The sequence below is a fragment of the Cetorhinus maximus genome, chromosome 11 (assembly GCF_964194155.1).
Source record: "Cetorhinus maximus chromosome 11, sCetMax3.hap1.1, whole genome shotgun sequence".
Classification (NCBI taxonomy): domain Eukaryota; kingdom Metazoa; phylum Chordata; class Chondrichthyes; order Lamniformes; family Cetorhinidae; genus Cetorhinus; species Cetorhinus maximus.
Genome location: NC_135889.1, coordinates 91,854,644 through 91,866,070, shown reverse-complemented (window position 1 = coordinate 91,866,070; position 11,427 = coordinate 91,854,644). Strand labels below are relative to the sequence as shown.

At 37.6% G+C, this 11,427-nt stretch overlaps 1 protein-coding gene across 28 annotated transcripts in view; it reads right to left on the bottom strand.

The window, feature by feature from the left end:
* Positions 1-11,427, bottom strand: part of r3hdm1 (R3H domain containing 1) — a 137,710-nt gene that overhangs the window by 1,527 nt on the left and 124,756 nt on the right. For 17 of the 28 annotated variants that reach the window (XM_078552433.1, XM_078552448.1, XM_078552443.1 and 14 more), the window contains 3 exons: positions 8,707-8,820; positions 6,853-6,947; positions 5,726-5,810 (listed from right to left, as the gene is read on the bottom strand). The exons of 1 other annotated variant lie outside the window; for it this stretch is intronic. In XM_078552433.1, the coding sequence (XP_078408559.1) occupies positions 5,726-5,810; positions 6,853-6,947; positions 8,707-8,820 (294 nt within the window). Of the gene's footprint in view, positions 1-291; positions 336-5,725; positions 5,811-6,852; positions 6,948-7,382; positions 7,482-8,706; positions 8,821-11,427 lie in introns of those variants that run through there. 10 more of the 28 variants (XR_013577987.1, XM_078552441.1, XM_078552446.1 and 7 more) reach the window with 4 other exon arrangements.

Sequence of the window (11,427 nt, the reverse complement as noted above, 5' to 3'; positions counted from 1 at the left end):
TGAATATCTGCATACAATGCATTTTCTCTTTTTAAATGAAGAGAAAACAAATACAAAATATTTAACATATTAATCATTCACCAGTAAAGCTTGCCATAAGAATCAATAATGCAACAGCATGGTCACCAGGATTATAGTGAAGTGCATGTGAAACTTTGTTGTAGGTTTTATTCCACCACTGCAATTTTGATGTTGTTAGGGAGATTTTAACATTATGTCCACAAAAACTGTGTCAAACACCGAACACTACGGTTGGGATCTAAAGTAAAAACTTCAAAACTTTATTTGTACCTGGAAAACTTGTGAAGCTAGGATGAAGTACTGGTGGTTGTAATCTGCGACATGTAATGAAAATGGTGGAAGCAATTTGTGATGATGAATTAAAAAGAATCACACAAAAGTACACGGTCACATTATTCATGTTTAGACTTAAATGAAATTATTCCTACAATGTAATGGTGCTAATATGTTAAGGTTACTGAGACGACAAATTCTGAACAGGATTAAGATAATATGGATAATTCTCAATTGGGCACTCCACTGAGAGTGCCCGATCTACGAGTAACACAGAGTGTGTTATGGTCACAATCACTGATTGTAAGCCTTTCAATCATCAAATGACAATGACATCATGACCAAATCAGTTTTAAATTTAAAAAAGCCTTCCCCCAGAAATTTTCAGCAGGAACCCACAACAGTATGTGCAGTTTGAGTGAAACAATAAGTAGGGATCATGACAGGATCAAATCTATACATTTTCTGAAAGTACAATATTCACATTGAACAGATCACAATATAATTTTTATTATTCATTGATAATATACACTGAAGAACATATCACGAGATTTTGAAGAGTATATGAAAACAAAAAAAGTAAGCAACGAATAGAGACAATTGTTTCAGTTGTTTGTTGTACTTTAATAGACAGTAGCTTAATACTGAAAATCTAGTGGAAACATTTTTTGATCTTATTTGTCTGCGCCAGACCTTCCTTTGGAGAAGTAGCACCTGAACAACTATTGCTTTTTAGTTTTCCAGTTACTTAAAATGGAAAAGAGCATGGAGTTGAGCTTAGCGTGCATTTGGAGTTTCAGATAACTGGAATTATTCTGAAAATGTCTGATTACTAAACAGGATGCTGTAAAACAAAATGTTTTAGGTATCCAAAACATGGCACCTGGCTGTGTAGGCAAAAGGTGTAGCGAACTTGTACACAGCTGGAGGAAAATTCCTCGCTTTTCTTCAAATAGTGGCATGGGATCATTAAATATTCAGCTGAATGACTGGAACAGGCAGACAAGGCTAAAGTTTAGGGTGCATTTATTTGCAACTCAAGTAGGTTGGACCAGATTTCTGATTTGGAGGATGAGGCACAGCCAACAGTTTCTGGAATGTGTAATTTGATCCAGTCTGATATACAGTAATCCAAGGACTTCACAATGTATAATCTGATCCAGGGTCAGACAGCTTTATGAAGGTCATCTTATCCAGTGTTCTGCAATTTTGGCTGGCAAAGTAAAATATTTTATACTCTAATGAATGGATTAGTTACTTCTTTATGCTTTTATCTTCTTCTGAAAGTGACAACAATTCATTAATTCAGAATAAAGGGACCAGGATCAAGGCTTCAACTTTAAAACAAAAAGAATAAAATTCAACAACCTGGTGCAGCAAGGATGTATCATTGCAGTGAGCATGACCTGGTCTTGGTCATTTGGCAAGGTCTTCCATCATCCACCAGTGCATCCACCTGGGTGAGAAGCCCTTCCTTCTGCTGCTTGACATGCCGGTAGGGCTTCAGCCAGTTTGGAGACTTGCATGGGCCCCAGTGCGTCCACAAGGGGCTGTGGAAGGGAGTGAGGAGAAGCCCTTCCATGTTGTGGAACAAACTCAGGCTTGCAGAGTTACAGGACGGAAAGTGGTATCTCTTGCAACTAGTTAAGGCTGCATTACGTTGCTGCTCCCCATTCTTCTCTTCTCTCCATGCCCCCCCACAAGTTTCTGAACCATCTCCCCCAATTGGGTTCCAAGCCTACTCCTACCCTGCTCCCCCAGCTGCTATGCCGCCAGCCAACACCACATCCAGCGCCCCTTACGCCCCTCCCCAGCTGTATCCTTCTCCCGTGCACTGCACCCCACCCTGATTCCGATTGAGAGAAAACTTTCCAGTGGAAATTAATCCTTAATTATTTGGTTTATCAGATTCAATTTTTGGAGTTTCAAAAAAGGTATTGATGGTTCAGTTTTTCAAAGCTAAGAAGCCCAACTGACAATTCCAGGTAGTGACACTAAGGAATCATATTGTAGTATCTGCAGAACAATGGAAAATATTTCCAATGTTGCTAGTTCTTAAGAGTGATAAAAGTATTTACATGTTAAAATGTTGTCCAGCTTCGTTTTCTAAGTATTAGAACCGGTTTAACATTTATTGTGAACTGCCAGTTTACCAAAATGTGATTTCCTTGATGCAACCTGTCAGATATATCAGCAGAAAAAAAGTGATAGATTAAGAAATATTTAAATAGAACATATGAACTAGGAGTAGGCCATTTAGCCCCTCAAGTCTGCTCCGCCAATCAATAACATCATTGCTGATCTGATTGCGGCCTCAACTCCCATTCCATCTACCCCGATAACCTTTCACCCCCTTGTTAGTTAAGGATCTATGTATTTCTGCCTTAAAAATATTCAATGACCCTGCCTCCACTGCTCTCTGGAAAGTAAGTTCCAAAGGCTGAAGTTGGTGCAAATCGTAGAAGATCTATTTTGTTTCGAGAAAGTTAACAGCAAATCTTGGGTCACCTTTAGCAAGTTCCTAGTATCACTAGCCAGGTGACTGACGTGCACGCACGCGCACACACACACACCGCCTTCCACCTACAACTTACTAGGCATATTCTCAAAGACACCCCACCGGGGCTTGAGTACAGCTGCTATTTTGTCAATGGTTACACTAAACTCTCGATGTTCATGGTTTGTGCCCTGTCTTCGCTCCAAGGCAACAGTACCCCCAAACTTTACTCTTTGGAAAATGAGGAAGGGAAATAAAAACTACACAAGGGAGTTTTTGATGCAAGATTTGCACACTGAAAGCAAGATTCAAATTTGTAATGGCTCTATCTATAGTGAGTGGAATGTCACTTGATCTCTTAAAGGAGGAATTTAAATGGAAGTAACAACAATGATTAGGATCACAATCTGTAATCTAGGGGACGAGCAACTGCTTCTATATTACCTTAAATTAGGGAAAAAAATCTGAAATTGTGGTCTCCCTTTTTGCCTGCAACGTGAGTCACTTGTTAGCTCACAAGTGCTAACTTAACCAGAACTTTGACACGTTATCTCTGATACCAGGACTTACTTATATACCTCTTGCATTTTCTTTCACCCTTTGCTTTGCAAAGCATTTGGATTTTGATTGAAATAATAAGCACTTGGCTCAGAAAGGCCATAATGCAGAGTTCTGAAATATTACTATGCTTTCTTTAAAAGCAATATTTAGCCACATGGCATTTAGAGGATAAATGCATTGTACACTGGTAAAAAGCACTGCATAGTGATATAAAGCCATTGTCAAGAGAGTCCTAGCCTTGATTTTGGGTCTGTGCTCAGTTAGCTTATCTCTGAAATAAAAACCAAATACTGTGGATGCTGGAGATCTGAAATAAAAACAAAGTGCTGGAAAAACTCAGCTGGTCTGGCAGGAGAGTTAACATTTCGAGTCAAATATGACTCCCCTTCTTCAGTTCCAAAGAACAGTCATATTGGACCAAAACGTTAACTGATTCTCTCTCCACAAATGCTGCCAGACCAGCTGAGTTTTTCCAACACTTTGTTTTTAATGTCAGTTTTATCTCTGACCTCTGTGACACTTGTAGATAGTTAAGGGGAAAGGGAATGGGGTAAAGCAAAACGGGAAGAGCTACATAGGTTGAATAGCATTCCTTCTCAGCACTGATTTTTATAACTGAGTAACAGTTATGGCAATTGCCTTCAATGCTCTTGGACTAGGAAGGACAACAAAATTAAATCCACTGTGATGCTTGCTGTAGTTGAATAGTCTACTCACATACAGGACTGAGGCTTGCGAGTAAAGATTGAACACTTACATAAGGTACTGGAAAGTTGCCAGTATCTAAGCACTAGAACAATGCTTAGATAAGATAATTTTATGCTTATGTATGATGTTAACTTGTTTTTGGTTTGAGACTGGCTTCACCTGAGAGTTAGGACTTCCATTGGTGAATAAATAGGTCACAATAGTATATATTAAAATTTATTTAATCAGTTGTTGATGGAACTTGGGAGGTACAACTTCATTCATAATGTCATTGCAGCAGATCCTTGCAAAATATAGACCAATTAGCTTGACATCATGGGGGGGAGACATAGCGATTCTTTACTCAAAAGATGTAATAGAAAAACTTCCAGAAACTGAAAAGAGTACTCAACATTGATTCCAAATGGGAAAGTCATGCTTAATGAACCTTATTGTATCATTTGAAGACCAGAAAGGGTAGATAAGGTTAATGCAGGAGCTATTATATACTTGAATTTCCAAAAGGCTTTCAGTAAGGTACCACATAGTCAACTCATGACTAAAGGTCAGAACATGTGGAGTCAGAGGACAAGAATCAGAATAGATACCAAGCTGAGTACAAAAAAGAAAAAGGTGGTAAGAAGTATTCCATAAGGATCGTTGCTTGGAGCAGTGTAGTTCACCAATTTAATAAAATGATTTGGAACTGGGAATCAGAAGCACAATTTTAAAATGTATGCATGACACCAAATTATGGGGATGTAGTTAATACAGAGTAGGATTGTGACAACATTTGGGAAAACATTTAATAAGTTTGCAGAATGAGCATGTTATTGGCAAATGAACTTCAATATAGATAAGTTTGAGGTGGTACATTTTGAAAGGGCGAATAAGGAGGCCACAAAATTCCTTGGAAAATAAGTATCTAAATGGGGTAGAGGAATAGAGGGATTATTAAAAATAGCAACACAGGTCAATAATGCCATATGCAAAGAAAAGCACTGGCCTTCATTTCTAAGGGGATAGAACTGAAAAGCAGAGAAGTTATGAGAACTTGAATAGAACCCAGGTTAGTCCACACTTAGGAGTACTGTGAACAGTTCTGGTTTCCATATCATAAAAAAGGAGATTGAGGCACCGGAGAAGGCACAAAAAGATATGCTAGAATGATACAAGAATTGAGAGGTCATACCAATTAGGGAAGATTGATCAGGCTCGGGACTTTTTCTTTAGAAAAGAAAAGATTTGATGGATGATCTGAAAGATGTCTTGAAGATTATGAAGGGGTTTAATAGGGTAGATGTAGAGATGTTCTACTTGCAGTGGAGTCTAGAACTTGAGGTCTAGTCACTGATAAATCCAATCAGGAATTCAGGAGAAACTTCTTCAGCAAGAGAGTGGTTAGCATGCGGAACTTTCTAATACAAGTAGTAGTTGAGGCGCCTAGCACACATGCACTGAAAGGGAAGATAGATAAATACGAGAGAGAAAGGATCTAAGGATATGTTGATGGGGTTAGATGAAGAAGGGTGGGAGGGGGTTCATGTGGAGTATAAACACTGGCATGGACCTGTTGAGTCAAATGACCTCCTTCTGTGCTGTAAATACTAGCCAACACTATGTAAAATGAACGTGGAATACAGCACATTTTGACTCCATGTAGAGATTTTGCATTTATTTACGTACCAGGTTCTCCTGCGCCAAGGTCTGTTGACGCTGCTTTCCTTGTCTGTTTCTTTCCTCTTCCTCCATGCCTACTTAAATTCTGACCCTAAAATTTCAACACAGACACTAAACCTAAAATTTCAACAAAACACTAAACCAAAAATATCTAAATAGTTCTTTCAAAACAAAAAGGTACAATAGTGTATTATCAAGGAGAATACGTGCTGAGCAAAGCAAATACCAAATGTAACCAAAACAACTGGATAACAAAACATCATAGAATAGTTACATGGGGTAGAGTTTCCATTAGATATGCCCACAATCAGCCTAACCAGCACAAAAGATCAATAAAAGATCTTTCTTTAAAATATTGAAGAATTTCAAGTGCAATTAAGCTCTGCACAAACTGAGTTTCTGCAATCTTATGTGCTGATTTAAAAAAAAAATCATCCTGGAAACCGGTCCTGCCTAGAAAACCGCTCAGGTTCCCAAATCAAATTAACCACCGTGGCAAGTTTCCACACACCTGTTGTGGGCCTCTAAGAAGGCTCTTTAAATTAAGCTTTTATTTTAGGAGAAAGGGCACTAATAGTTTTAAATGCTTCTAAGCTTAAAAAGAATTACCAAAAAACTGACTATTGTAGAGCAATGGATCTGGTAAATGGGTTCTGAATCTCTGTTAAAAGTTATTTTTAGCATTTTTGAAGTCATTTTTAGTTATTTAAAACCAGATCACTCACAGGTGGTGTATGAGACACTATCAAATATACTTATTTTTTGTGATAAACCCATTTTCAGCTATTAATAAAATGGTACCAGTTTACCGCTATTAAATATGTCAAGAAATATTAAAATGTAATTTTTTTCTATTTAAAAATGCTGCCCAATTGGACTGGTTCATAGGAGATTTTGTTAAGTGATATGCAAATAAATTTGAGTGGAAACTTGAGCCAAAATACTCAACTCAGAGAAGTAGCAAAATTTTGAGCCGTTTTTATATCAGGTTTGTTGATTGAACACAAAGTAGAAATTTCACTTCCAAATGATGTCAGATATGACTTTTCCCAAAAATGTTAACAGAAATCCCAACAATTTTTGAAAAGCAATTTGGTTCAGGACATAATAGCTTTGGTGATACTCAAACCAACCTGTTGTGTTGAGACTATATGCGGCCCATGTAGAAGAGGACGGATTGGAGCATTGTATTGCAAAGGCTGGCCAAGCAAAGGATAACGCCCATCTCCTTTAGAAGGAAATAAGTTTGTAAAATACTTACTCTGGTATAAAATTTCAATTTACAATCTACATAAATCAGTGCTTTACTCATGCATATTTAAAGAAAACTCAAGGCATCTATGACAAAATACCAAGTCAAATCAATTCAAATCAATGAGGCTAAAGTTCTCGTTAGTTATTGGAGGTGCTTCCAAGTGTTAATAACAACTACTTTTAAAGCAATTAGGCCATCAATCACTAATAATAAATAGGACCACTGACTGTTTCCAAGTACCATATACCAGAGAATAAATAATTGGTGTGAGCAGGAGACAGGCTGGGTAAGAGAGACTACAGGTCAAGTGATGTGAGAGGGGTTCTTCTTCCTAAAACTTTCCTTAATGTCATGGCATGACCAAATGGGTAGCAAAAATTAATACACTTCTTCAAATAAAAAACTTACAGCTAGTTGTGCATCAATTAAACCTATGACAAATTTGGGGTAGTTTACATCATACTTCACTGCATCCTGTAGTCCAAGTCACATTGCCATGCTTGACATCTTTAAATGTAAAAGAGCAACATAATTTTAGGAGAGTAATACGATCTGGTTCTGCAATGATCAGCGAGCAAGTTAAGCCCATTTCTTCTCCCCCTCCCAAACAACGGTTGTCATTTTGGGGATGTGCTTACAAATGTAATATTTACATTATCCTTGTATTTTACAATTATCATTTTCTTGTTACCTATTGTATTAAATTTGTAAATCAAAATTAACTGGTATCCCAGCATGAGCCAGCACCTGCAACATAGCAGGTGAGGGAAACTTAAAAAAAAATGAGTACAAAAAAAATCACTTGAAATGCAATATATTGTTCTAAGCTCTGTAGACAATTGGTGCACTAAAGTAATGTAGACTTTTGTTGGTTTGTAGAGCCCTTACATCCTCAAATTAACTTGGAGTACTGTAGTAGTGAAGTGTTTGCTACTGGAAGCAGTCAAAATGACATGTCAAAGAAGAAAGATGATGTAAAAAAGACAGATGCATGAGAAGACAGCGACCCAGGAGGGAAAGACAAGAGATAGCACAAGGTGCAAGGGGTGGAGGGAAAAGGAGAGAATAAATTAAAGCGCTAAACACACACAAAGTGATAGATAGACATAGCTATATCATATTACGTAAAAATAATGATGTCACGTGACAGTTTACAGCCCCTGAACATTTTTGAGGTGATAAAGAGAAAAAAAAAGTATGACAAGGAGGTGAAGGGTTGGAGTGGAAGATACAGCATGCGAGAGGGTGATATAAATAGATATCGATCTTCCATCCTAAAGATTTCTTTCAGAACTCACGAATCTGAGTTTTTAATAGGCTATCCATATGACTCTGCCTTCTCATACTGGGATCAGCCTTATTCACTTTCTTTGCACTGCCTCTAGGATTTGGATATTTCTTTGTTTTGTTCACCAATAACAAACATAATACTCAAGGCGTGGCTTGATCAGATGGGTAAAGAGCCTCAGAGATTGCTGCATGAGACAGATCGGGAAATAGCAAAACAATGGAAGTTTCTCTCTAGGCCCCTAACATTTGTAACTCAAGGATGTTCTTAGATTTCCACAGGCTTGTATCTGGGATAGGGAAGGGAATGCTATAAAATAAAACCTCTTGTACGTGTGTGTGCATCACTAGTAGAGATCTCTGCAGGGAAACTGTTCTAGGCAATGATTCCATGGAGTTGTGGTGCCTATTAAAAATGTATGAAATTATAAAAAAAATAGCCTGCCTCTTGGTGGTGAGGTGAAGCCACTCCAGTCATATCCATGGCCACTTCCCTGCTCAAAGGAATCTAGGATGATGCTTGTGGAGGTCCTGGAACTAGGATGGTGATGGGCAGCATCTGGAAAAGGTACAGAAGATGGGATAATGCTCATTTTTACAGGGATTACTCTTCTTGGTAGTGAGATGGGCTATAATAGGGCAGCTTTTGAATGAAAATACTGAAAATAATCCTTAAAATAGATTTGGGTGATGGCCCTTCAGCTGATGCCTTGTTGCTCAGTTGCAAGAATGCTTGTACTAGTGGCTTAAGGCTTAATCAGACTATTCCTGAAGTCAGGTGATGTTATACAACTACCAATTTCTCTTTATAATGTAGCAGTAGTAAATTTCAGCCTTTGCCTGTCAAGCAGGAAGTTTAAGCTAACAAGTATTGTTCATCTGAGTCACTGCTGACCTTAAAACTGGTCTGTTTAGAAGCCTCAGTAAACCTAATTAAAATGCATGCCAGTGCATACTGATTCACATATTTCAGGGAATTTCAATGTTGATAAGAAATACAGGAAAAATAATTAGTTCTGCAATGAAATGAAAACATTGGGTATATGTCATCCTTTTTAATTGGAGTTTATGTGGAAGCAGGAGATTGACTGGTACTGAATCAGTTGACTGAGAATTAAAATTTTCACTTGGTGGAATAGCAACCTGTACTGCAGCAACTTGCCAAACCTTCAACAGCAACTTCTAAATCTGCAGCCTCTATCACCTAGAAGGACAAGGGCAGCAAATGCATGGGGACACCACCACCTGAAAGTTCCCCTTCCAAGCCACACACCATCCTGACTTGGAATGTTATTGCTGTTCCTTCATTGTCGCTGGGTCAAAAACCTGAAACTCACTTCCGAACAGCACTGTGGGTATATATGGACTGCAAGGGTTCAAGGTGGTGGCTCACCGCCACTTTCTCAAAGGCAATTAGGGATGGGCAACAAATGCTGGCCTTGCCAGCGACAAGTGAATGAATAAAAAAAGTAACAAGAATGAAACTATGGCCACGATAAAGTAAGGAAGTGGTACTGATCTAAAAAAACGAGTTCACTAAGTGAGGAAAACTAAAGTTACTGATAAAAAGGCATGTCAGTTAGATTTATCTTATATGGAGTTCCATTTTAACTTCTATATAATTATGCAATGTAGGATTGTGTAGATTGTCACATGAAAGAGTAAGAGAAATGTGCAAAATTGGGGATGTTTGTAATTACTCTTTGGATTTGTAAATGCTTAAGATACTGAGCTCAGAATTGTAAAATGTGAGTGGACCAATCATCATTTGGCCTGTTTATAAACATTATTTTTAAATGTATAAGGACTATTACATCTGATTTGTACCGAAAAAAAAAATCTGTTTTATCAGATATTCAATATGCAATACCATATTGATTTGAGAAGTAAATTATAAATAAGAGCTGGCTGGTTCCATAGTTTGTGCCATATTCTCTTGTAGGTGGTTTTGAAGAGTATTCTAGATCGACAACAGCACATCTGATGTGACTGTTTATGGATGTTGCAGATAGGGGTGATCAAATTGCCAGAGTTCCAGCAACTAAATTAGCTGTTTGATTCAACAAAGATTGATGCTGGAATAAGAAGTTGAATCAATAGGCCCAATGCATGGCCTACATGAAGGTCTGTAGAGCCTCTGAAGCTTTCTTCCTTTATAGATATATATTATATATCGGTATTTATGATTCACACAAGTCTTCTCCTGCTCCTCTTTATCTAATTCTACCAACATACCCTCTATTCTTTTCTCCCACATGTGCTTATCTAGCTTCCATTAATTGCACCTATTTGCCTCAACTATTCCTTGGGTAATGTATTCGATATTTTTTTCCATTTTTCAGATCCATAAGTTTCTCCTGAATTCCTATTGGATTTATTAGTGACTATGTTATAGTTATGGCCACTAGTTTTGGTTTCCCTCACAAATGGAAATATCTTCTCCACATACATCTATCAAACTATTTTGTAATCTTAAAGGCCTCTAACGGGCCACTTCTTAACTTAATTTTCTGGAGAAAGGAGCCCCACCTTTTCAGTTTTTCCTGATTGTTTATAACCTCTGAGTTCTGATGCCAACCTTGTGAATCTTTTTTGCATCTTCTCCAATGCCTTTACCTCCTTTTTATAATATGGAGACCAAAACCATGCACAGTATTGTGTGTGTGGTCTAAGGTACTATACAATTTTAACACATTTCCCCTGCTTTTCAATACCGTCCTTCTCAAAATGAACCCTTGCCCTTGGTTTGCTTTTTAATGGCCTTAATAACCTGCATCACTAATTTCCATGATTTTTGTATCTGTAACCCTAGTTTAATTTTCTCCTCTATCCCATTTAGACTTATATTATCCAAGCAGTAGGTGTTCTCCTCATTCTTAATGTCAAAATGCATCACATCACTTATCTATATTGAAATTAATTTGCCAATTAAACATCCATTCTGCAAGTTTATTAATATCTCATATTTTGTTGCATTGTTCCCATGTTTTAACTACACTACCCAATTTGGGGTTGTCTGTAAATTTAGAAACTGTACTACTGAATTTTGGCTAAATCATTAATATAAATTGTGAATGACAGTAGTCTCAGCACCCCACCCTTTGGAACACCATTTACCTTTTGTCATCTGAGTAGCCACCTTTAACGCCTACGCTCCCTTGTGTAG